Source organism: Ptychodera flava, chromosome 16, assembly GCF_041260155.1.
Source record: "Ptychodera flava strain L36383 chromosome 16, AS_Pfla_20210202, whole genome shotgun sequence".
NCBI lineage: Eukaryota > Metazoa > Hemichordata > Enteropneusta > Ptychoderidae > Ptychodera > Ptychodera flava.
The window spans coordinates 21,407,273-21,434,456 of NC_091943.1; the positions used below are offsets into that span (position 1 = coordinate 21,407,273).

Consider the following 27,184-nt stretch of genomic DNA (forward strand, 5'->3'; position numbering starts at 1 on the left):
GTCATTATTTGCATAAGAGTCACGTGACAAGCGTTTTGCTGAACCTTTCAAAAACGGTTTTCCGGCCTTATGCGAACACGCTGCAAGATTTCCGGTTGGAATTTCTTCATTGACAAGCCTTGACAATATCCTTCAAAACCGTGTCTGCGATTTTTTCTCGGAGGCTCCATTCAAATTATATGGCGTGATAATTAAAATTCCTTGAAAAGCACCTTCTTCAAATACCTTTAAGAGCGCATTAAAAAATAACAAAGGCATATAAAGGAAATCCCAGACACGATTTTGAGTTCATTATGTTTCCAAAGAACGGTGTGAATTTCAAGCAGCTAGTGTTTGTGAGCGCGAATTGACGAGGTGCCAAAGAAGGGTACTTCATTCACACATTGAATTCGAGAAAAACGCAAAAAACATGTTTTGATACTTCTACTCTACGGCATTTGATAATTAGACGTGCACGAGCCTCAACACGGGCATAATTGTTACCAAGTGATGATGTCGGCCGGGAATGACAGTTGTTCAGAGAAAAAGTCCCAGGAAAATAAATAAATCGCGGAAAACTACCAATTTTTGGAGCCTTGCGTGTCGACACATCGCCACAGCGAATGGCTTCAGTGGGAAAAACAATGACGTCAGCAGTCATTACTGATAGCGGGCGTGTCCTAAATTCATATGCAGATAAGCTTGTTTGCGTTCCCCAGATAACACTCCCTCATACGCTAAATAGACATTGCAGAACCGTAGACTTGATAGCGTACTATCGCACTAATTGCAAAGTTAATTCTAGGACGCGCCATTGCGCAATAAAATCTCGAATGGCCCTCATTTCTACGTTTGACGCGCCACTAAGGGCGCAACATTATATGAATGGGTCGATCACGCAGAGTTCACGTAGTTCATACATTCGCGTAGCTCCCCGAAGGTCATTACCTCAGTCATAGTGTGACATGTAAAACGATTCAGTTACCTATCAACCTTTGCAATTAATACCCACTACAGTATATATGGTGGAAGCTGGGTAGAAAGGACTGATGTAGGGGCAACGGTGTTTTGGAGCCGTACGCATGTGGCATGGCCGATGAATATAAAACAACGGCACTGGCCGCTGCGTAAAGGTGGAAAGCTAGTCGACACTCGGATTCTTAACGCCGGTATAGTTGATGAACCCAGGATGATCGGGCAGTCCCTTAAATTGAAGCGTTTGCAACGTCTACCGTCCATACAAACGAAACGTTGAACACTGCAAGGAAAATATCCATGATCGTTTTGAAGAGCAACACATTTTAGGTCGGACACATCTCGTTTTCCAGAGTAGCCAGGTCTTTGCATAGAACAACACCGCTGTGTAAAACCCATTGGCCAGAACCAATGATCGTAAATTTGATAATACATACGAGTTATGTTTAAAAGTTGATGTATCGATCACTTTATTTAGGTCGTACGGGTTACAGTCTCGTGCTATATCAGTGTATGAGTAGCCTAATTGTCGATGCGTGCAAATCGAGGGCCACTCTCGGAGAAATCCTACCGGTGCGCTAAGCTTTGATCTGATGATCATGATCGTTTCCACAGTCAAAATCACAGTCCTTAGCAATTTGTACAGTTGTTCAAGTCCGACATCATCACATAAGTCACGTAAACAATTGAATCAAACCAAACGGTTTGCTGTTGCCATTATTGGGCCTGTTGCGTACGTACAAGGAAAAACTTTGCAGTAGGCTTGGTTGGTTACGGGGGCCCGATCTCCAGTATTCTCCTTTTCTTGACTTGATAGACTATTGTATTTTCTGCAGAAAATTCAAGGTTTTTACATGTGTGATGATGATGGCCCCCGATTTTCTAAAATGGCCCCCTTGGGACAGGAGTTGGGGCTAACAGTGGCCCGTTGTTTTTAAATCCTAGAATGAACACTGTGTAATTGTTTATCTAACATTGCGAAAAAGACGTCAACCAACGTAAAGCGGCGTGTGCAGGCTCCGACCAACCCTAAGCAAAGAGTGATAAAACGTCGCACTGCTAAGAAATCGTCGTTGACACGATGTCTTGACCACACTAAGAAAAATGACTTGCTCTCTGGTGTAGACTATGTCTGGAACTGTACGAATACTTGTTTATTGGACTAGGCTTCGACAAACATTTAATTACGGTTTATTGTTTACAGACGGAAGTAATCCTGGTGTTTGGAGAAGTCACAGCACGTCATTATGTAAATTAGCTAGTGCAACGCAACGTTGTGTCACTCAAGATGGATTATGGAAATAGCAATGCAAATGTGTCCACAATGTTTACAAAAGCTCCCCGATTTAACCGGGATAGCCACGTGCATTTGTTTTGATTTTTAAAAATCGTGAATTACACAGAAACCATTCCTTGTCTTGAACTGGCGACACATCTCAATTCTTGGTCTTACTTCAAGGCGTATTCTCAGAGAATTTTGAAAATTTGACAGAAAAATGAACGATTTGGTATTTATCATCCTTAATTGACATACATGTTATCTTTAACAAGCACACAGCAAACTGTTCTTGATTTTTCATTTACAATATTTGACATAGACTGAAATACATAACATGCAACCAATATTTACATTTTGCCCATGCACAGATACATGAGAAGATTTCAACATGCAATCATTAACTCAGAAACCCTATAGGGAAAAGTAAACATTGTTTTCTTCCAGAACAGCTGGTATATCCACATCTGGAGCAACTTACAAACTTAACCAATTACACAAGGATGATGACACAAGAGATAAAGTTAAACTGTGGTGAACTTGACTATTCCTTTCAAATCCTTACCTAACTTGATTGACATCTTAAACTAAAATACACTGCATGTTTAATGGCACACAAAAATACATCAGGGGTGTACCATTTGATAAAAGGGGGTTGTCTGGAAGATTGATGAGGAACATCTTTTTTATCCGATACACTGTACATTCTTTTTTTCCCACTATCCCACCTTTTCTTTTTGACAAACCTTCTGTGGCTGATTTTTTTATTGACATTTGTTTGGATTTTTTTCAAAATCTGCCAGGACCCCCCCCCCCCCCTCCATCACTCTTTAACATTGAAAAAAACTTTGAATATATTTGTTGGAAACCAAACCTGCTGAAATCACCTCAGCTATGTTTTCTCATTATTTTTACCGCATTTCAACACCAAATACAGTTTACCATTTCAAATGCTTACTGAATCACAACATTATCTTAAACATAGGGCCAATGTCCCTGAAGCTACTATAGACATGGATACAAAATTAAGTATTTCCTGACTGTATGAAATCATCTCACTAAGGTCATCCTAGGGACCTGTTAACCAAATATTAAAGCTGTCTGAAAAAAACAAGCGACCCAATAGTCGACAGAGCTCTGCTGTGTTATGTAGAGAGCAACTTTTTGTGACATATGTATTGATGAAGATGGTTGAGATCTTTGATAGCTCATTTCAGGATGGCCTGACCTAAAATGGCAACATTAGCTGCAAAAATACAAAATTGATGATTTCATCATAATTATGTATAAAAATGTATACAAAATATCAAAGCTATCACATGAGTAACTTTTGAGAAACAAATATTTTGACCAAAAATGGCAAAAATTGACCCAAAAATACAAAAATTGAAGATTTCATCAAATTTCACTATATCACACTAGGAGAACCCCCAGGAACCTGTATACCAAAAATCAAAGGCATCAGACAAGTAGTTTTTGAGTAACACATTTTTTGACCAAAAATGTCAAAAATTGCACCAAAATTACAAAATTGCAGATTTCATATATTCTATATATCATATTTAGTTTATCTGTAGGAACCTGTATACCAAATATCAAAACTGTCAGACGAGCGGTTTTGATGAAATAAATTTTTGACCAAAAATGACAAAAAAATTCCTTAAAAATACAGATTTGCATATTTCATCACAATTTGAACAAATCCAAATTGGGTTATCCCTAGGGACCTGTATACCAAATATCAAAACTGTCAGAAGAGCGGTTTTGATGAAATAAATTTTTGACCAAAAATGACAAAAAAATTCCTTAAAAATACAGATTTGCATATTTCATCACAATTTGAACAAATCCAATTTGGGTTATCCCTAGGGACCTGTATACCAAATATCAAAGCTGTCTGACCAGCGGTTCATGAAGAAGAAGATTTTTTACCAAAAACGCCTTTTTTGGCACTAATTTGTATATTTTCAACAATATCCAAAAAATCAAAAAAAGCACAATTATTTCAGGTCAGCCCAAAGTACTTACATGCTAATTTTTCATGTAATCTGCTCAGTGGTTATTGAGATTTTCAATTTTGACTGTTTTTACATTTTTTCACTTAATTTGCATATTTTTGGCAATGACAACTTCATTTGAACAAAATCTCATCTACAGCCCATCATCCATGTACACACCAAATATCAAGATGAAATGTGCAGCGGTTTTGGAGTTTTTGATGTTGACGGACAGACATACAGACATACAGACATACAGACATACATACATACAGACATTTCCCTAGCCTATAAGAATAGCTTCCATTGCCATATATACATATGGCTATGGGAGCTAAAAAACCCGCAGTCATCACAGTAGTCTGTTGCATCGCTTATTAACAGATATGTTGACATAACTATTCTGCTACAATGGTTTCATGCTATGAATAAATATTAACTAAAAAACAAAACAAAAAAAACAAACAAGCAATTCACCACACTCGCACTTAAAAACAGTACACATGTAACTGCAAAGAATGGAAAACATAACACATCATCAAATTCAAAACTTTATTTCAGTACACCCTGTTTCCACACTCCCAATCCGTATTGTAAATCAAGTTTATTACATGCCTCATTTGGATAAAATGAATTTTAGGAAATGTCCCATGGGATTGAGAAGGCACCATTTCTGACTCTTACAATCAGCAAGGAACGGACATAATGTGAAATTACCAGGGAATATGATAGTTTGATAATAAGACATTTAAAAAGGAAATATTCACATACATCATTTATAACACTTGCTAAATACACTTAAAACACATTATTAGGTCTGCACTGATGAAAAACTTTGATATTCTGCTACAAACTGTAGTTGCCGTTTTCAGTAATATTTTCTATCAAGGTGATTAAAAGTTTAGAAGATCACTGAAAAAATTGCAATTTTGCCACGGATTTGATCTTGGGGTCAAAGATTCAGATAGCACTAGTCATTCTAATTAGGCTGTAACCTTAGGGTCAAAGGTTCAGAGACCTTTGGGTCATTCTACCTAGAATGTGACCTTAGGGTCAGAGTTCAGATACCTTTGGGTCAATCTCTAGGGTTCAAAGAGTAACGATATAAGTTAAGAATCCAGTCCTTCAGTGCAATATGAATTTGATGGAATTTAATTCTCACACATAACGGTAAAATATCTTGTGGAACATTTCCTGAGTCTTGATAGACATTGAATTTATATTCACAACAAATTTCCTCAATATGACAGACTAATTATAAGAAATGACAGATATGTTTCTTTTCAGCATCGGATCAAATAAAAGAATTTCACCTGCTCAATGAATTTGTTAACATTTTTTTCAGTGTGACAAAAGAGAGAGCACATAATTTGGATATCAGTGGGACATACTGAAACGAAAAGGGCCAGTAGCTGCAACTTTTGATAATATTTTGTGCTGTTTTTGTTTTCACTGTCAAATAGAGTCTCTTATTCTACATCCAAAAATATATTGGATTACTCAGCATTCAGCCTGTCAACCAAGCCAGTATGTGTGTAGACTGCAATTTTATTGTTGACAAGTGAATTCTGGTCCGGACTAGAATTCAAATGTAAACAATAACAGTGCATTTTAACTTTATAGATGCTGAGCTGACAAGCTAAATAGTTGGTTTTCATATAGACCCCGGAGAAAACTCGAGGGTCTATGGTTTTCAACATGTTTTTGGGAGTAGATCAAAAAACAAAAACAGTGAAAGAATAATCGAAAGTTACAGCTACTGTCCCTTTAATAGTGCCTGAAAAAAATACAGTGTGCTGTCACGGTAACAAAGATTCACTGATAAGATTTATGAGCACAAAAACGTGTTGACATTTAAAAAGTAAACATAAAACACGTGAAAGTGGATTACATACACTGTTGACAATAAATTCCCTGCTACTTCCTTTAATAGTATTTAATTCATTAGCTGTACAATTTTATTTTCCTTTTGTGCCATTGACCTTACTGAATTTAAAACCTAGACCATTTGCCTTCTTCAGAGAGGTATTCTGGTGCAGGTAGAGAATAAAAATTATGAATTTTTCGCTTACAGACGAAGTACACTACACAGAACTGAAGAGAACTTCCATGTCATGAGGAGTTCAGGTGAACTCCCCTTTCCTTTTATGTAATAAACTTCTTTCTTTCTGATACATTTCCAGGTTAAAAAGGACATGATCCATGGTTTAACTTTCTAATTCCAAGGAATAACCCCCTACTATACTACATATCATGGAAGGCACACCACTGCTAACTCTATCATTATTAGCCATGATATTAGGAGCTGTGAGCACACAGTCCTCCTGTATTGAGTTTTGTAGCCATGTTGCGTGCATAGTAAGCAAAACCTCACAAAAAACCCATGAATTGCTACCAAGCACAGCTATAAATAGCAGTGAATTGAGGTCCATCATCGTGACTTTTTTCTGTTTTGGCTTCTTTGCAAACTGTGTGATCTTGCAACAGACACTGACGAAACTATACACTCTGTGGTGGTCTGCCTAGTTTGATTCACATGCACTGTTGACAAACTTTAGTAAAACTGATGTGATTATTAACAGGGTTATCAGTAATTGAAGTTGAAGCTTTGAGAGAAGAAAATGAAGGTACAAGTACAGATCAAACAGTGGAGTAAAAAAGGGAAAAGAAATACTTCCTTTCAGCAAAATTATTTTGCATGTTCTACAACTGTTTGAAAGCAATTGTTTACGGTACAGAAAAATTCACAGCCATAGTTTGGTGGCGTTTATGATATTTTTTGTTGTACGTGTTTCTGTATTGAGACAAGAATGAAGGAAATTAGCGTTTGTATTTCATTACTTTTGATGTCCATCAAAAAACCATGGATGTAAAACCAATCAAAATTGACATGCTAGCCTTTGAGGAAATTTAGGTCATGAAGAAATTAAAGAAAACAACAATTGGAGTTGCCATGGATACAATACATAAATATTCATTGCAAGGATAGTAAAAGAAATGTGAGAATATTTCAGTGGGTACATGGGAAGTGAATTTATTTGAGGGCACAATAGACTGAAGTCATGACTTGAAGGCGCTCTCTGTACTCCCCCAGGGGAGCCTATAGAGCGCCCTCTAGCGACGGATCTTCAGTCTAAGGGCACCACTACCAGTTCAAAAGTTAAGAAATTGATAACTTTGCTATAGCTGTAGCGCACTGTCAACTGATCTCTGTAGATACGTGTATATACACTCATATTATTGTGATCAAGTGAAAAATTCCACGTGGCAAATTTCATCAAAAAATTACAATCTTGACGGATAAAAGCTGACGGAAGAGGCTTTCATGAGTAAGCGCACATGCATACTTTTGCCGCCCTGAGATTCGGAATGTCGATACATTGCACTTGTTCATGATATATCTGAAATCACCATGACTGAGAAATATTACCAGTTACCTGCACCATAAAACACTGACACCCAAAGGGCCAACAGCTGTAATTTTTTATGATTCTTCACTATTTTTTGCTTTGAATTTCAATTCATAGTTCTTGTTCTACTCCTCAAAACATGTTACACACCAACCATTTAGCGTGTCAAACACATCATCTAGACATGTAAAATGCACTGCTATTGTTTACATTTGAATTCTAGTCGGACCAGAATTCACTCGTCAACAATAACAATGCAGTCTACACATACTGTGTATCTCAATATGCTTTGGGAGTAGAAGATGAAATTGCAGTTGGTATTGAAGCAAAAAAAAAAACAGCGAAAAAATTATGAAACAGCTACTGGCCCTCTAAACATGAGAAGGAAAGATGAAATAAGTTCAGGATGTTTCTTGCATGTCTCTGAGCAAATGAAGTTGAACAGAATTATAGTCAATCAAAAAAATAAAAATATACCTTGCTGGTTTCACAACATCTCAATGGGTTCAAATGAGAAAGTCACACACATTTTCATGAAAATTTTTGAAAATGGCAGAGAAACTTCACGAAACCATTCAAATCAAGAAACTTTCAGGTCATAAAATGAGAAATAAAAATAGTGAAACTTTAAGAAAGAGACCACTAAGACCTCCTTTAGTATCAAAATTGGTTTACGCTTAAACAAAACACTTGCTTAAAATGTACTTTCCAATGTTGGCAAATTATATTTTTCCATACGGACAAACAATGGTGTGTACTGAATCCATCAAGAACTTGCAGGCGTATTTTAAAATAATTCTCCCAAATTTTAGACCAAAAAAACTGGAGTTACCCTGATAAAGGAACTACTTCAGCATCATTTTCAAAGCGAGTGTTTACCCTGCAGTCAAGTCACAAACACAGGTGCTTGGCGTTTTCTGTATTTCTTGGGTGTTGAAGAATTTCTCTGGTCACTGTTATCACTAAAAGGACCAGTAACTCTAAGTTATGACAATTTTTTTCATTTTCTTTTCTGTATGTCAACTGCATGTTTTTGCTCTACTACCGAAAACATGTAAGAACATCGCCTTATTTAGCTTGTCAACACATCTAGATGTGTAAAAATGCACTGTATTGTTTACCTTTGGATTCTAGTCCGGACCAGAATTCACTCGTCAATGATAACAATGTACGTATACCGGCTGAGTTGACAAGCTGAATACTGTGTATCTCAACATGCTTTGTATGAACAAAAGGAAGTAGAACAAGAAACTGTAGTTGACATAGAAACAAAACAGTGAAGAGCATGAAAAGTTTGAGTCACTGGCCCTTTAAGGTAGATCGAGCCTCGGGGACAGATATTCAGACTCTCAAACTTTTACAATTCTTTTCTGATATACCACTTGTGGGGGTTCATTTTAAAGCTCTCGGTGTAAGAAAACTATTCACCACCTTAGTTTTTCGAAATTCGAAAATTTTATTTTTCTCCATAGAGTTAAACCAGGGATGGCGGCCATTTTGAATATCAGTAAATCTTGGGTTATTTGTTTCTCTTGTACCAAAATATGCACGGTGACCCCCGATTTTTATTCTTGATTTTGAAAGAGATTGGTTGAGAGATTCCTTAAGGAAAGTTTGAGCAAAAGTTTAAGTCTTTCACTTTCGAGACGCATACTACCTTAACATAATTGAAAATGTTTTCGGTGGAGATAAGTGAGTGCACATCCCTGCGTGATCCAACTATAACTATACGTATGGGACAAAGTATCCGCCCTCTGTGTGCGCATACAGGTCTTATGATAGACTGTCGACTAACACTGACATACTGATAGATTATAAAACCGGGTCAAAAACTGTAAATTTATACATCTCCGTAGTTATAAATTCATTGTTTTTCATAATCACCTTATCCCAGCCATATATTCACTTGGCATGATGCTCTTTGATAAATATTGGTGACATTAAATATACATGACCACTGCAATAAAATATGAAATTTGAACATTTTTAAAAAGGGAAAAGTAATACACAATCAAAAGGCTAAGAGTAAGTCCTTCCCTTCTAGTCCAAAAATGGAATAACCCTTTAGTTTACAAGAATTAGGTGGCCCATTTAAAATATATCATTGGGGAATTGGGTTGTTTGTAACTAAAATTCCAAAAATTATGAAAAAAGTCATTTGAAAGAAGATCAACATACATGAATATCGTCATTATTACTTTTTGTGGCTATGCTTGGGTCCAACACTTTGATTGCGCCCCCAACTAGATGCAGACTCCCAGTCACTAGAACCTGGATGTGTTTGGCACCACACACGCTATCCGGCGGGGACGGATCCTCCGAACGTGGTGAGCTGAGTTTTGTGTCCTTGGCACAAGCCGCCCATTGTAAGGCATCGACGATGCATGGAAACACAATTGACTTTGCTTTTCTCTGTTTCGGGGTATCAATTTCGTCTCCGTTGCCATTATGCACTGAGTTAGGTTCGCGAGGTGTTCCGTAGTTCGGGTACGGTAATCCGTCCATGTACGAAACATTCTCCTTCGGTCTGCTCAGATAGCTTGATTTCAGGAGATGACCGCGCTTGTCGCATCAACTTGACCACCCTTCGTTAGTGCCTCAAGGGCACTGACTGAGTCTTGTAAGAACTGAGTTCTTGAAGATGATGCTGTTGATGGTGATGGTGGTTGAGATAGGAGTCCGGCCTCCTTTTCAAGCTCTTGCCATGATGCTCGGTGCTTTTCACATCTTGCCTGCTGTTTCTGTGTTGTCGTCATCAGATTGGTTTGATCTGTGTTGAAAGAAACGCACAAGAAGAGCAAAAATTGATTATATTAGCTTTTTGAACATGTACAAGACAGTGTAAGCTATAAACAACTGGATCATCTGTATGCTGTTGGCTTCAGAAAGAATCAGGTTGTATTCGCTTTGTAAAAACACACACATAGAAAGGCTAAGTAGCTGGAACTTTTGGTGATTTTTTACTATTTTTTTATTATTCTGTCAACTATACTTTCTTGTTCTACTTCCAAAGGCATGTTGAGATACACAGTATTCAGCTTGTCAACTCAGCCTGTACGTGTGTAAACTACATTATTATTGTTGACAAATGAGTCCCAACTAGAATTCCAGTGTAAACAATATCAGCGCATTTTTCAGGTAAAAACACTGTGTTGGCAGACTAAATAGTTTTTGTTTCAATGGTGCTTTGGGGATTAGACAAATAGTTAACACATTGACAGATTTTTGCCTATCTGAAGAAAACAGAGCCGCATCCTCCTTGTGGCAAAAATCATTGTTTGTTTGACGGTACCTTTCTTGGTGAACACAAATGTATGGTTGCACATTCATGTACCCCCTAAGATAATGTTGAAATGTAATACAGCTTGGCATGGGCCCAGTATTTGTCAGTTTGGGCCAAGTTTTTTGTTGATTTCTCTCTGGGTTATAAATTTTGGTTGTGGTGAAAATCCAATTGTGGCTTTAATGTACATTTATGTAACTTAGTTCATATATGCATATTGCCTGATACCCTTGCTTGTGTAGACAGACCACTTACCTGCTGACGTTTGGCCATTGTAAATACTTGCTATGTTTGGGCAGAATGCTGCTGCATCAAATTTGCAGTCCACAAGTTCTCTCAACATTGGCTTCTCATTCCTGTCACCCATGGCATTGAATACCAGAACCCTAGCAACTGGTCCTCTGTTGAGAAAATTGCACGTCATTGAATATTAGAACTTTGGCAATTTCAATTCTCAAAGTGCTGCACAATTTGGTGTTTCATGCTTATGTCAGTCTATGCTGAAAAGTTTCCGACAAATCCCGCAGAAGCAGGCAAAAGTAAATGTCCCTATCCAACATCACACAATAGTCAAACCCTATTCTTTTCAATTGGTAATGTTGGCTCTACATGGGAGGAAAAAGGGGGTGGAAGCTATCGATATGATGTTGAAAAAAGAAGCCTTACTCAATGGTCTTAGCCTCTTCATCTGCTATATCCATGAACCATTTCACGCACGCTTGTACACTGCGTGCCGTGTGGGCGCCGTCTAGATAATATGTAACCCTGTCCCTTGTCATCTTCTGTGTACGACCTGCCCAATAACAACTTCGAAGCCCTACAAACAAATACACAAATCAAACTATTGGAACCATTGTTTATGACTTTCCATGTCATCATATTTGGTAACTCACAACAAATACTTCAACGCATAAGAAATGGGGAATATTTTACCATGCAGTGCTCACGGTTTTCTTAATATATTGGATCTGCACACTAAAATATACAGGTAAAAATAGATCAAGAAAGAATATAAGACTTACCATAGATGAAGGTGTCGATGATTTTGAATGTTGGTGCCGTCGTTATGCTCATTTCATCCAGGTCAATTTCACCATTCATTAGTTTCTGTTTCTTCAACTCAGGTGGTCCTTCAGTGAGAGCTGTAATGGTGATGGAGTTAGCCATTAACATTTGCCAAAATGCTGGTGTGGTAACACTTTTAGACAAATCTCAGCTCAAAATGGTGATTTTTCTGTCAGTTTTGAGTGACAAAGTCTGGCTTGTGCAGTACTAGAATGGAATTCAGTGTTCATCTTTGCACACTTCCACGCTTTTCTTCTGTTGTCACACAGCTGAATCACATTGGTAAGCAGAAATGAATATTTTTTTATCAAATTTCACCAAAATTTCAGTGATGCATCCATGCCTTGTTTCTTAAAACGCACTTATGCTTGTGTTTCACGTCAAATTATACGTTGGCAGAATAGGCGAGATGTTCAAAGGTTCTGTGAAGTCATCAGACTGAGATTTATCATGAAATGCTGTACTTCCATTGTAAATGTTATGAGCCAAGGGTATCACATGTTTGATGACAGTTAGAACAGATTTTTGACACAATGTTATTGCTAAAAATCTCTCAGAGTGGCAATTCCATCTTTGAATGTCAAGGTTATTTTGTCATGCATCATGTGGCAAATACAATGAAAACAAAACACAATTTTTATGTCACTGCAAAACCACTTTTGCATGCGTCTATATCTCTGATACCATGTGAAAGGGGAGGGCTGGGGGAGGGAGAATTGGTTGATGAAATGGACATTCCATGTTTGATTTTACACTTATGAGTTTTACCCCCTGACTGTATGATGTGAATGTGTGCATTTTGTACATGCAGACACAGTGCAAATCATATTGCATGTTTTGTCTTGTCATTTCATTACATGTCATTAGGCAATTTGCATAGAGTAAATCATGAATATTCATATCAACTGAGATTGTGCAGGAAAGAATGTTTGCTGTCATCTGGCACAACCTGTTTTTAGTTCTATACAAATTGTGGCCTTAAACATTACCGCATCACTTGACAGACTGACTGTATACAATCTATATACTCACTAGCTTTATGTTCTTCAATCCAAGTCCGACAGAGCTGCATTGCAAGCGTGGCATTCTGTTTTTGATGTTCACCGGCAAGCCCTAGCTCCACGGGTCGTCCCTGCCAGTCATAGTTCTCAAAGTCAGGTGTTACCTGGATTGGGGCCTGTCATTGGAGATGGGAAGGTTTTGCAATATTTGATAAGTTGTAGAAAGGAAATAATGAAAGCAACTATACTGATATAAAAGTGAAGGTGAGAATTCTGAATAATTAAGACATTATGGATGGGCTTGGATGTGCCTTTCAATGTGAAAAACAACATGACAGCCAGCATTTTTCCTAATATTGTAAATAAAGTCTTCCTTGAAAATTCAGAAAAAAATTAGTCATAATTCATAATTATTATAATCTACCACAGAAGATCTACTTGGCATATTTTGAGTCCATGTCTGTGCTTTATAGATCTTACGCTATGACAAAAGCTAACAGAAATTACATGTAAGTGATTTTAAATTAATTGCACATCAACTTGGCTGAATGAACGGAGAGAATGAGGCATGCGACTTTCACGTGATTGCCATTTTTGATAGCCTTAAATTGAAATTAAACGATACGAGAAAGGACTAAATATAGTCATCTCATTGAATGAAACACACAATACCAAAAACTGTCACTAGAGGGCAGTCTTTTCTGCGCAAATCAAACACACTCAGAAAAACCACACAAGCAAACCATTATTCCTGGTTTGAATTTGTTATGGAGGATAATAAAGTGCAACTTACTTGTAGTTCTCGAGCTCTTTTAATGACAGCTTCCATGGCTGGGGATGGCTGAGGCACTGTGAAGGCTGGCCTACCAGGCTGTTACACATGTCAGAAATTGAAGTAACAATTTGAGAAATGAAGTTTCAGGGAACTTTATTCAGATTTGCAGATTTGAGGATATACATAGCTGATCATTTGGAGATACATATCTCAATGATTCAACAAATATGAGTACTTTCTATAATGGGATGCATACATGCACTACATTGTACAAGTGTTGATGAATAATTTGAATATTCTTTTTTAGTGCATACTATACTGAAACATCTGAAAATAAGTCTTATGAGAAAGTGCTATGCTGCAACATGTATCTACAGTGACATATGACTTACACTTGGCATTCTTGGTGATAAGTATATTAACATTGTACACTTTAAGCTTGCAAAGCCTGCTTTGGTTGTGCTTTAAAGAATACTTTCTGAATACAGTCACGAACGAGTGTAATGCCTGCACACATATGAAAAGTGTATGCTACAGGCCAGTACAATAGTAAATCTGGGGTGCACATCAATATTTGGTAAAGTTCAGCTGCATGGTCTGTTTGTATCTTGCATAAAACTGACTCAAATCTAGGGTTAGCCAAGCTTTCCGAACCTTGTACCTCATTTGACCATTGATGTCAGGTGTAATCCTTGATCAATGTCGAGGTTTCCTTTATCTGTGTGTTCCAAATGCCAAGGGTCAAGCATGAAAATGGAAAAGGCTGTATTTGCATAAACGTCACATGCTTTTCAGGGCAAAGGTCACTATGAAATGTATATGGGCAAAGATTGCATTGATATGTCATACAGTTTCTAGATACCATTGTTTCAAAGCATTCTGTCACCCAGCTATCAACATCATTCTGCTGCCTAGTTTATTTCTCCTGGAATCAATGCATTTGACCTCAATTCACTGACTTGCCTTTGACATCGTTGTCATTGTTCTAAGGTCTGATTTATAAAATTTATAGATTAAGATAGAGTGTGCCTCAGACACAGATATTTAGACTCTCACATTTTTATAATCCTTTTTTTTGTTGACCACTTTTTACAGTTAATATTTTGCAATTCATGGAATAATTAGAATTTTCACTGGCTTATCAATTTTTCAACATATAGTTAACACAGGGTTGGCGGCCATTTTAGATTTCCAGTGTAGGTAAATTATTTAATAATTTGTTTCTCTTGTACCAAATGTTGCAGAGTGACCCTGATTTTATTCTGGATTTCTAAACAAAATGGTTTATTTAAAGTTCCCATTTGGTCTGTCACATTGATTTAATTACTAACTGATTTAAAACAAATATTTTTGTGCTGATGTGATGAGGTCAATCTGCCTTGATCCTGTGATAACCACTCACCTTGCATATGCCGGCTTTATGCCATGCAATTTTATCCAGAGTATCTCCAAGGACTGAGGTGTGATCCATTCCCAGGGAAGTGATGCCAGTCACCACCGGACACCTAACCACGTTTGTGCAGTCATAGGCACCTCCTATGCCAACCTCAACAATTGCAACATCAACCTGATTGGAGAAAACAATGTGAAAACTACCACATTCAAATTACTTGACACGTATGTGCATTTTTGTCAGCACACAAATATGGACATAGTACATGTAATTGCTCAATGCAAATACTAAAACACATTCTGTACATGAATTGAGATTAAAATATTCCTCACATCTTCCAAAAGCAAAAGTTCTAGTTACACACCTATGGTTTAGCGTGCTCAGCTCAACCAAGTATTGGGACTTAACAGTATTAGGATATGTCTTCCGAGATACAACTGGAACAAATCTTGTCACACCTAGTCAGTGTTTTTGCTAAGGTTTGGGAATATCGGTAAATTATTTGGGAACCCTGGTAACATTGCTGCTGTCCCCTAATCTGATTGCATTGATATACCAAGGGGAACCTCGGTAAAATGACTGGGGAACCCCCGTAACATTTACCGGGGTACCGTCCTTAACAAAAACACTGCCTAGTTTATTATTTCCGCCATTTGAGACTTTATGGATCTTTTTTGTAATAACATTAGGGACAAATTTTTTATTCTGTTTGACGGAATAATTGAAAATTATCTTGACAAATATTTCCAATGTTTGACACAGAATACATTTAGTTTTGAATTCGTAATCCGGCAAAATTTACCATACCTATAAACATCTGCCAACCTATTATCCACTACATACTATGTCCCCTTTTCACCGTATAATTTGGTATGATGGCACTCCTATTAATACTACAGATTACCTTAATGTGTAGGGATTAATGTGGAGGGATTCAAAACTTTATAAAGTCTCTTTAGAAACACATACAGCAAAGGACACGTACCTTTTCCTGTATGAAGACATGGAAGGCCAGGATTGTGAGGAATCGGAAATAGGCTGGCATGGCACCATCGTGGAGGTCCTTGGTTTCTTCAAGACGGCTAAAAACCCTGAAGAAATATTTACTGAACTCATCTTTAGCCAGAGGTATTCCGTTGATACGGATCCTTTCGCGAACTTCAACTAAATGTGGAGAACTGGAAAAAAATGGAGAGAAGTTACCGTGAATTTATCATGAGTGAAATAGTGAAAGAACAGTATCTATTACCAATTTAACAGGCCAGTACTGGATGTAACCTTTGATGATACTTTCACAGTTTTTTCACCATAATTCTCTGTTCTTCTCCCCATAGCATGTTGAGATACAAAGTGTTCAGCTTGTCAACTCAGCCTGTACATAAGTACAGTGCATTGTGATCGTTGACAAATGAATTCTAGGATGAGAATTCAAATTCAAACAAAAACAGTGATTTTACAAGTATAGATCCTGTGTCGACAAGCTAAATAGTTAGTGTATGAACATCATGCTACAGGCAGTAGAGCAAGAACTTCCAGCTGACAGACAAAATTTACAAAAAAGCGGCTCTTCAAAGAAGATTATCGATGCCACTGTCGATATCAATGTAATCGCAGATCATGATTGACATGATTGCCAACACACTATCAAGACAGGCAGGAATCCGGAAATGATCATGACATTTCACATTTTATGCTCTGCTGGACTAACCATGTAGCTAAGGAGATGACCTTTGACCCTGTCCACACCTAGCAGTACGGTACCAAATGCAAATTACCCTACAGGTTATAATTGTTAGCTCTGTACCACAAATGGTATCAGACAGCCTGCTTACAGAGGATCAGAGAAACCCTGATAGTGAGATTTTGCATAATTTATTCATGTATTTTGCATTTGAAATATCAAAAAGTCTGATCTCAGATTGTAATTATAGAGACATGTAAAAGAAAAATACTCTGCATACATAAAAAAAGCTAGTCAGATGCCCACAGTGAACTGAGTATTCACTGGAAATCAACAAACAAAAATTAGTATTAGTGAATGAAACAAATGTGTTTCTCAGATTTCATGGTCAGATCATTCCTGTTGACAAAAGAAAGAGAGCTATATGGTTTCTTTGCCTCACTCGTATTGAGTACTGATTAACTGAATAACAAATGAGTGACTTTTTTCAAAGTTTTTAACCCCAATTACCATATTTCCATTAGAAAACAAGCGACAGCTAAGTAGAATTACATCCATGACTAACATGTCAGTGGGCTAATGATTGTTGATGAGATGAGATTTAGAGCATAGAACTGGATACATGGTCAAACGTACCAGGTTTCTGACCAAATCACCATGACTCAATATGTTATTCAAGGTGGATGGCGCAGTGCAGAACTCAGTAGTTGGAAATTTCTTGAGTTTACACAACGTCTAAAAGCATAGTCCCTCAACACACTGGTTTGGAAACGCCTGGTCCCTATTGTTATGATGCGCCTTATGGTTTGATAAGATGTCTGTGTTAGTAATTGTAGGGCTTCATTTCTGTTTGAATATGATCCACCCCCACCAAAATAAACACCACATTTCATGTGATACCTGCCGTAAAAGTTTATTATCAGGCAACTGGTAAAGTGAGAAAACGCCGTTTACTGGATTGGAATGCAGGCGAGCTACCGTCACTGTCACTTTGTTTTACGGAAATCAAATCAACAAAACCAAAAGACCGATCTCTCCAAAACCTAATACGGTAGATTCTTCATTTTTTGAAATGGTTGACGTAGGCTTCACATATTGGAGTAAATATCAGTGGTTCTGGTAACAAATGTTGGAAACAAAAACGTGACGAAAATGGGTATGAAATACAGATGCCAAATTATAATGCACTTACAATTCCTAATCCGGTACTTCACATATTAAAACATGGGGCCCGGGGGCACCGACGTCCTTTGTACCTCCTTACTGTTTATTAATTGCCATAAATGTGAAATTTGGCAAAATGTCAAATTGTTTTGACATAAATGAAAGTTATTTGAACTGGTTGGTTACCGCTCCAGCATAAGTTCAAGTGTGGATTGTAAGTATCAACAACCTTGATATGAACCATTGACTGAAAAACATTTGCTTGTTACACTCACCACACTTGTACTTAGTATTTGGAGTGTATACCTATCTACAATACAATGATAAAAAGTTTGGACTCTGTAGGTCAACAGTGCATCTTTAATGTATGAGACTAAATAAGCTTACCCCTCAAGTATGTATAGGCCAAAAACAATATTTAATTTTGAATTATGTAGTGCAGGAAAGGACATACAATCAGGGTTAGCGGTAGGATTTTCAAGTTAGTAGCCACACTTACTCAGTGTGGCTAATTTGGTCCTAATTTTATTAGCCACACGCAACTTTCATTAGCCACACAGTAGACATGATGTTTAAGTAAACTAATTAAAACATTTGTAAAAACACATTCAGAGACACACAAGACCTTATAAACATTTTTCAAGAACAGACAAATCATCATTATGTGATTTGGGAAAATTGTTTGAAGTCAGACCAAAATAAAAATGAAAAAAAGTAATATTGATTTATGTTACATCCTCATCTATATATACTCTTTTGTTGTTGATTTTGCAAAACCTGTATTGCACTTTATGATCAAGATCCCCAATGGGGATAGGATTTCAATAAAGGCTTACTTCACTTTACTTTATGTGCTCTTACCCTGGTTAAACCCCGATACAGAAAGGTGATGAGCGTATAATAGATCATTACAGTTAATAAAATTACTTTTCCGATCAGAAAAACTATTGAAAAGGTGTTACAACAATGGGACATTGAAGTTCCCGCGACAGCATCGCTAGGAAAATGGCACGTTTTGCCAGTACCTTCATGAATCTGTGTCCCTCCGTACCCCCGTTACCTAAATAGAATAGTCCCACTCCGCACATCCGCCATTGTTTATTCTCACTCAAGGCCACGATGAGACGTTGGTTTTCCTTCTCTAAATATGCAATTTCATTTGTTTGACGCTATATATCAGTTCATCAGTGAAGAGTTTTTACCGATTACTATTACAACTTTCACTGCTACGTCGTTGTTTTCACAAGATGTAGACCGTTTGATATTGCAATGTCGACTTGCTTTTATCATGTGCAGTCAATGCACATGCCATGCCAGCTGGTTTTATGGTTCACACAATGCTGTCGATCGACAGCATACACGACGTCTTTGTTTCACGTTTACTTTTCACAAGTTATGATTAATGTGGAAATTTCACTAAAATATCGCTGATCCAGGGATTTTGTAATCAGTTTGATTTGATACTGTGATATGAAATATTGTGTCAATAAAGCAAACAAACAACAAACAACAACAAACAACATTAGTTATCGTGACCTTGCTAAAGTGCAATCTCGGATCATGTATGATCTGATGATCATGCCAAATTACCATGTCGGATTATGCCGTGATTCTGAAGTGCGCGTACTTCCTTAGTAAATCGGTCAACATAAAACTTTAAAAGCACACACTTTAGCGATCGAAGTCAAAAATGATGTCAAAATCAATGCACAACTGTCGAAATTACCCAAAAAGCAACAGAAAACTAAAAGGAATCGCTGTGTCGAAAGGACAGTACGTTAACATAAAAAGACGCCAGTTTGTTATGACATGGAGGCCGGAGGTAGAAGGACAGAGCATTCCCTTGCTCTCACCCAGCTATTAGTACGGGCCGCCGGTCGGGTTGCCTCGCAATGGATTTGCCGGTACTGGGGAGTACCGAGTACGGAGCCTCGGAGGCCATCATTCTTCAGTCTATCGAAGGAGCGTTTCGTGCCAAAAAATACATGACAGCAATCAAATATACGCTAAAACCTTTAAAACGTCAAAATTCGCAACTGACCGAGAAACATGAAGGCCTCGGGGTTTTTTTTTCAAAGTCCTCGAAAAACAACGCTAACTTGTTATGTGCGCATGCGCATATTAAGGGGAGACCCATTTGATTTCGGGGGGGGGGGGGTATGCAGGAAGTGGGTATGGGAACTTTTTTTGTTAGAGAGACAGCATTTTTGATTTCTACAGTCAGACCTGCATCAATTTTTTTTTCAAATGGAGTAGCAGTGCAATTTTCAAATTTAAGCCAGTGTTTCACATATCACAGGATGTTTTTATTTATTCATTTTACATTCCAACAAATGACAAACAAATGGAAAGTCTATTATATATACAACTTTAAATTATAGAACACTTTTTTAGCAAATCAACTGTGATCAGTACTATACCTGCTTTTCTTTAAAACAGTCAATTCCTTTTATGTTCTCAGGGGAGATGTTATCTTTTGTGGTCAGAGAAACAAGGCTCACACATTGTATTTCATTATATTTGTTGTTCCTCAATTTCATTGTCAACTTGTAATCTTTCTAACATAAACATATTTATATTGAGAGAATAATTGTATGGTTTTAACACTAGTTTATTGACTCCTATCTTGTGTTTTAAATTTTCACGATTTACAGAAGTCAAATAGTCCCATCTAGATATTGCCTATACCATTGAGATATTGCAACAGAAATCCTGAAACATGATTTCTTGGGTCAGAAAAGGGAGAAAAACATCGAGTGCACCGAGGTGTAAAGTAGTGAATGCTTATATCATAAGTGCTGGAAGAAAACACATAAGAATTACTTGTGGTAAAAACATTTGCGTGCCTTTGGCAGCATGCCAGCAAAGAATACATGAGAATGAAGTTTCCAAAATTTTGCTCATTTCAACAGCATTGTGACAATTCCTTTTTATTTCTGTCTGTTATGAGAATATTTTTTTCTCAAGCCATTACAGGCTTAATTTTTTTCTTTTATTTCACCTGGTGACAATTTTTTTTCTCGAAATCCTCTATACCCCCCAGAAATCAAGTGGTTCTCCCCTAAGTGAGCCCCTGACCTATACGGGCCAGTGGATTACTTCCTCAGTAGAACTGATATGCCTGCCAGTACCGGTGTTTATCGCCTACGGAGGCCATCATCTTCAGTCGATCAAAGGCGCCTTTCGTACCAAAAAATACACACAGCTGCAAAAGTGCATCACTGTCAACTTTACCAAAAATGTGCCCATACCGAGAAACAAGATGGCGTCCGTTTCGATTCTTCAACTCAGATTTTGTCCTACAGTTGTGCGCATGCGCAGACGGTAGCTTTAGCGAAAGTGAGGCAAAATCAAGTAAATATAAAATAAAAATGGATAAAAATATTGTTTAAAAATAATGTGAGGCATGTATCACCAAATCTTGAACATTTCTGACGGTATTTCAACTATACGAACACCCATGCCAAACATCACAATAATCAAATCAGTGGTTTTGAGGAAAAAGTGAAAATAGTGGTTATCAGAAAAAAGCTAAAAAAGTGACTTTAAAATGATTCAATCAAAAAAAAAAAAAGACCGTTTGAGATACATGCCCAAGTGACCACCAGACCAAATTTCAGAAAAAGTTACTGAAGCGTTTCTGAGATACCTGCGTCCACAGCATACGGCCCACTGTATGCAACAACAGAGGCCGCGTCATCACATTAGTACTTTGGGCCTTTGGCCCAAAGGACTAACAATAGGTGTTTCCCAACCGGTGTGTGGAGGGACTGTGCTAAAACAATCTAAGAATCAGAAACTACTTTATTAACTTCCACAGTCAAAAACAAACACTGGCGACTTTTCTGTATTGTTTTCTACTATTCTCTTCCAAAAACTTTAAAATTTTAGGGAGGGGTCGTAAGAACTACACTCAAAGGCTGCACAGGATCCATACAACCAATGTACACTGCGTATCCAAGGTACATTGGTGTTGCAGCTGTGTTGATGTGCAGGCGCAGTTCCGATGACCTGTGTCCCTTTAAAGGGTCATATTTCCTGGCATGGTTTACTTACTGTTCTCTGTGCGCACCTATCTAATTCACACCTTGCAAACGATGTCGTTATATCAAATTTTAGATTGGTTGAAACAATTTACTTGCTGTTTAATCTCATCAGGAATATGTTTCTTTGGCATATTTTTAGGACCAACTACACAGTAAGTGAGGCTACCCACAATTCCCCTTGATTTGTTCACTCAGACATTTTTTGCTAAAGGCTTTTTCAATTTTAACAGTTTCTTAACAATTTTTAACTTACAATTTAAGTTCAGGATTTTTTGTTAAAACTATGTTCCAAAATTATTGATTATGCTTAAAATTCAAGAGTAAATTGAATGAGAAGTCGATGTTCGGAGGTGCTAAAAATTGCACACTTGTCAAGATAAAGTTATCAGCAACTAAGATGGTCTCATCATACCACCTGTCAGACATGCAAATTTCCTTTGTAACGAACATTAAAAAAAATCAATACCCTTTCTTTTGCCAACACAGATGCAACTAATTCCTTAATTTCCTTGAAATATTGTGTATGGCTGTCAAAAATCTTTGTCGACAAAATTACAAAATTGCTATCTCCTCCGCGGAAAAGGGGTTGATCTTCTCATTATTCACAGTGAGAAATCAGAAAATTATAATGATCAGAACTATGTTGCCAGAATTTTGAAATATGGACCCAGTTGTTCTCTGTACAGAAGAAATTTGCTTCAGTTCAGTGAGTGATCTCCGTGTGTACAGATCATGGAGAATTGTGGGTAGCCTCACTTACTGTGAACTAGTTGTTTGAAAATTGATATGAATTGCATTCAGGTCTGGTGAGATTTTCATGATTATGCAACCAGCAAACGATCAACAACTGCCCAGTGGTCAATATGGGAAATAACTTATCGATGTGAATGGGTTGACCTCATACCTGTAAAAACCTGTTTTGAAACCATTAGCCCTGAGTATGCTTTCACAGTAAGCACAGGTGGATCCTTTGCCCTTTGTTCCGCTGACATGGATGATTGACAAGTTATCGATGTCATCCAACTGCGAAAAAAAAGAGAAGAAAATCATTATTGCTTATTTAAATTAACTTACTACAGGGGTCCATACATGTACATTCAGACTTTCAAGGATTTTTTCAGCAATTTTCAAGGACTTTTGCGATCCAAAATACCATTTTCTAAATATCATTTTTAAAATATACTGGTATCATTTTTACACATTACAATTCACTTTTACGATATCAAAACAGATTCTCATACCACTTTTAAAAATTGTGGGTAGATTATTAATTTTTCAAGACTTTAAAGGACTAAATTTCATTTTCAAGCACTTTTCTGCGACTTTCCAGGATCGTGTTATATTCAATGACTTTAGATGGAATCTGGAATTTCTATTGTTTATATCCACAATCTCAATCCATGCTTTTCTCAAAGATTTTTACAGAAACTCCATTTCTTTTTCCTACTTTAGTTATTCATTGACTCTTACTTGCCAATATATGTGTGATCAGAGAACTTAGCTTCCTGTTAACCTTGTGTTTTTCTAGTCTTTGCCAAGATTTCACAAGTACACAAAATCATTGGCACATTCTACACATGGCTTTTGACGTGGCCAAACCAAGACATTCCCAAAATTAACACAAAAGTTGACAGTTCTGGAAAATGAATAACTTCTCTTTTTGTCTTTTTACACAAACCCAAGGTTTTGCCAGTTTCCCGCATATCAGAGTGACACTCACATGAAATTATAAGTATAGCATACCAGTATATTGATGGCGCAAATGCAGCAATCTGATTGGTTGAGACGTGAAAACAACCGCTGAATATTGGCAATATGCCACAGTTGACACACGCACTAGCTTTGGGCAAGAGGAAAAATCCTTTTTTGACATTCCATGACAGAATTTCAATACACTGTTTATATAATAGCAATAAATCACACCCAGCGCCTGTATACCACTAAGTTTTGACCAGTTCACTTCATATATGCACTCGCTATTGCTCGTGAATACATGTCATGAACTGCTCAAAACTGAGTGGTATACCGTCTCTGGGTGTGCTTTATTGTTTAAACATCAGAGTTGTGAATGTAAAATTTGATATTTTATAATGTGTATTACATAAAGATGATATAACATCTGTGTTGAATGTTGTACTGTACACAGCACTTTGAAGGAAGTTTAATTGATGTAGTTGACCCATGCATGACAGACTCGATTGGTCTATAATAGTAATTTGTGCCGAGTATGACATCCATCAATATACACACCTGCACAAGAACAAGTACTGGAAAATAAACCATACTAAATATTCTTACACGCTGACAAACTGGAATGAAATTTGCAGTTTTAAAGAAGAAGCAGAGGTCATGATGAATTATCGGCATCTGGACGCACACCGTAGCCCAACATGTTATTTCAACTGCATGACAAAAGTACTGAGCATTGTAAGATGTGAATTAGATCAGGGAAATGTAAAATAAATAGAATGAATCGACAAATGGTAATAAAACTCTACAGTCTGTATTCTTTCTGATTGCCAGACGCTCGTAAATGCGCCAAGCCTTACTTTTAACATGTCGATTAAAAAAGAAGATTAATTCATTCAGTACAACTGACCCAAAATTATATTGAAAACAGCCTTCACAATTGAGAGACAGACTATGAGAGTCAAATTTAATCTCTGATTCATGTGTTTTGGAAAGGGAACCAGAAAAATGTCTATACAGGTAAGAAATTTCCAATTGCAGTGGGAAAAAGGCAGATGAATTCTACAATCAATTTTTTTGTTATTAGTGTAAACTGTGCCTGGGGTGAGATTTTCAGAACAATAAAAGTCCACCCAATCCTTTCAATTTATGAGCTGAATAGAAGCCAGTATGGAGGCATTTTAATTGACAAGAAACTGGTGTTCTGTTCGCCATCTTACTTCCTCAAAAACTCAATCTCCTTCAGTTTTATCGACATAGTCAAAACTATTAAAGAGTGGCTGCCATTTTGAATTTCCAATATTGGAGCATTCCCTCAAAGAACAAAATGGTTTTCAAATGAAGATTTTTCAGGAAACTTGTATTCACAATTTAAAGGCAGCTATCATTTAAAAGCTAAAATTTTATCCATGATGAAAGTTGATGCTTATTAATCATATTAATATTCACATATTTATTAATTTGTATCTTGGAATTAGCTAGAATCATAATTCACTTGGTAATGTTAACTTACTGAGGAAGCCTTTAATAAATATGATAATGTTACAGTGTAATAAAACGATGATTATAAAATTATCTAATAATAATTGCACTGTGGAAAAAAATTGTTTTTACTACGGATATCAGGAATATTTTGTACACAGTTTAAATGTGTTTTTTCTCAAAGTTCACAGCTCAGTAATCAAAAAACTGATTAAATGTCTACTTCAATAGTATAGAGATTTTTGTATTTTACATGTCTAGTTTTTTTGACAAATGGTCAAAAATTGAGAAAATTAGATCTCGGTTATTTTGTGGCTATCCATATGACAATATTGCATCACAGTACTGACAAATCTCATAGCTGTCTGTCACAAAACACTTTTTGTGCTAAATTCTGTGAACAAGAACTGTGGGAAGCCTTGGCTATTTCAATATGGAGAGACTCAAAAACACAAAATATTTTATGAGAGTGCAAAAAATTTATGGCACTGCATATATGTGTTGAAGTAGCAGTATAAAATAAACATATTTCACCCTTTTTCAAACTGCTGTAACTCAGACCCTAGGCTTTTTATGCCAGCCTCTTCAAATTTTTGAAAAAATTAACTTACAATGTGGTTAATAGGAGAGCGTACAGTATTTTTACGTGAAATGAACTACATTATATATTTTGAGTACTGTACAAGGTCCAAAAAAATACACTAGACAGCATTAACCAACAAAATCCCCTACTTTTGGCCCTGTTGAAAAACAGAAAAATACATCAGCTGCTATATCAGTAATATATAATTCAGTTCTAACAAGTTTTAAACTTTTATCCAGGAAGTTCTCACATAAGTTGCCTCAGTGGTAAGAATCATTCAAGAGAGACAATGACTTCAAACAGACCAGTCCAGATGAATTGTTCTTTCACAATAACATTGAATCACCGTTTATGTTTTGTGAGGGTACATTAACAAGTAATGAAATACTGAATTTGAAAAAGCATTTTGACTGTCCATACACTGAGCTGTATTTCAGATTGTTTGAACAGCGAGAGTTGGAGCATGATCTGACATGTCTACTGCAATTGTTTCTTCTCAGTTGTTACACTTTTGACATGTCACCTAGGGAATTCTATATTGCGGTCTGAATTATATTCTGGTGATTTCACTATCTCCAAAAATCTTCCTGAATGGACCTGACAATTTGGGAAATAAGTTTGTCTGTCAAGTGGATACATCTCATACCAGTGGGCAGAAAGTGTAGTAAATTATTTTTTTTGATTCACTTTTGCAGTGTGATGTCTGTGCACACACTTGGGCATTGATTTAAAAGTTACCACATACATATACAAGTAAATTATGCCAACATTCACTATTTTCCTTGAACTTATACATCTGTACAATCCGGAAAAAAAAAATGAAAAGGATACTTGGAAGCGGATGTTTTGACTTTGATACTTGAAATACTTCTACTTTCCTTCACTTAAATACAGGAGTCTGCCTCTTGAAATATTCATATCGAAAACGGGTTTTAAATCAGAATCATGTTTCAAAGTCTTCACTACCTTGTACCACATCACACCATATCATACATGTATACAGTGACACATGCAGTGTACAAAGTCTAGCAAAATTTTCAAACTGTACTTATTTCACAAATATTATTATTATATAAATGCTTTCTGCATTTTGTGTAATCGCTGGAGTGTTGAATTGGTCTGACTATCTACCTATCTGTCCATAGAACTTTTTCTTAACATTTCTAACGGGTAAATTATGAAAGCAAAGGTATTTCAAACAGAAATGTCTGTATGTGGATTTCGTTCAGGTATTTCAAACAGAAATGTCTGTATGTGGATTTCGTTCAGCGATTATACGGACAGGTAAGAATGTAATCTGATGACCTGAGAAGCATATTATTAACACAAATTACAGGAAAAAATAGCCCAATCAAGTGAAAGATGGCAATTTTCTATCTTTTGGT

At 36.8% G+C, this 27,184-nt stretch overlaps 1 protein-coding gene across 4 annotated transcripts in view; it reads right to left on the minus strand.

Moving 5' to 3' along the window:
* Positions 1–2,076: 2,076 nt before the first annotated feature.
* Positions 2,077–27,184, minus strand: part of LOC139114283 (folylpolyglutamate synthase, mitochondrial-like) — a 32,512-nt gene continuing 7,404 nt past the window's right edge. For 2 of the 4 annotated variants that reach the window (XR_011547841.1, XR_011547840.1), the window contains 10 exons: positions 22,950–23,068; positions 16,140–16,332; positions 15,164–15,328; positions 13,780–13,857; positions 13,018–13,162; positions 11,943–12,062; positions 11,587–11,737; positions 11,176–11,321; positions 9,295–10,407; positions 2,077–2,474 (listed from right to left, as the gene is read on the minus strand). Coding sequence is in view for 2 of the 4 variants with exons in the window: in XM_070675888.1 (XP_070531989.1) it covers positions 10,184–10,407; positions 11,176–11,321; positions 11,587–11,737; positions 11,943–12,062; positions 13,018–13,162; positions 13,780–13,857; positions 15,164–15,328; positions 16,140–16,332; positions 22,950–23,068 (1,341 nt within the window). In the remaining 2 variants the exon portion in view is untranslated. Of the gene's footprint in view, positions 2,475–9,184; positions 10,408–11,175; positions 11,322–11,586; positions 11,738–11,942; positions 12,063–13,017; positions 13,163–13,779; positions 13,858–15,163; positions 15,329–16,139; positions 16,333–22,949; positions 23,069–27,184 lie in introns of those variants that run through there. The other 2 variants (XM_070675888.1, XM_070675887.1) reach the window with 1 other exon arrangement.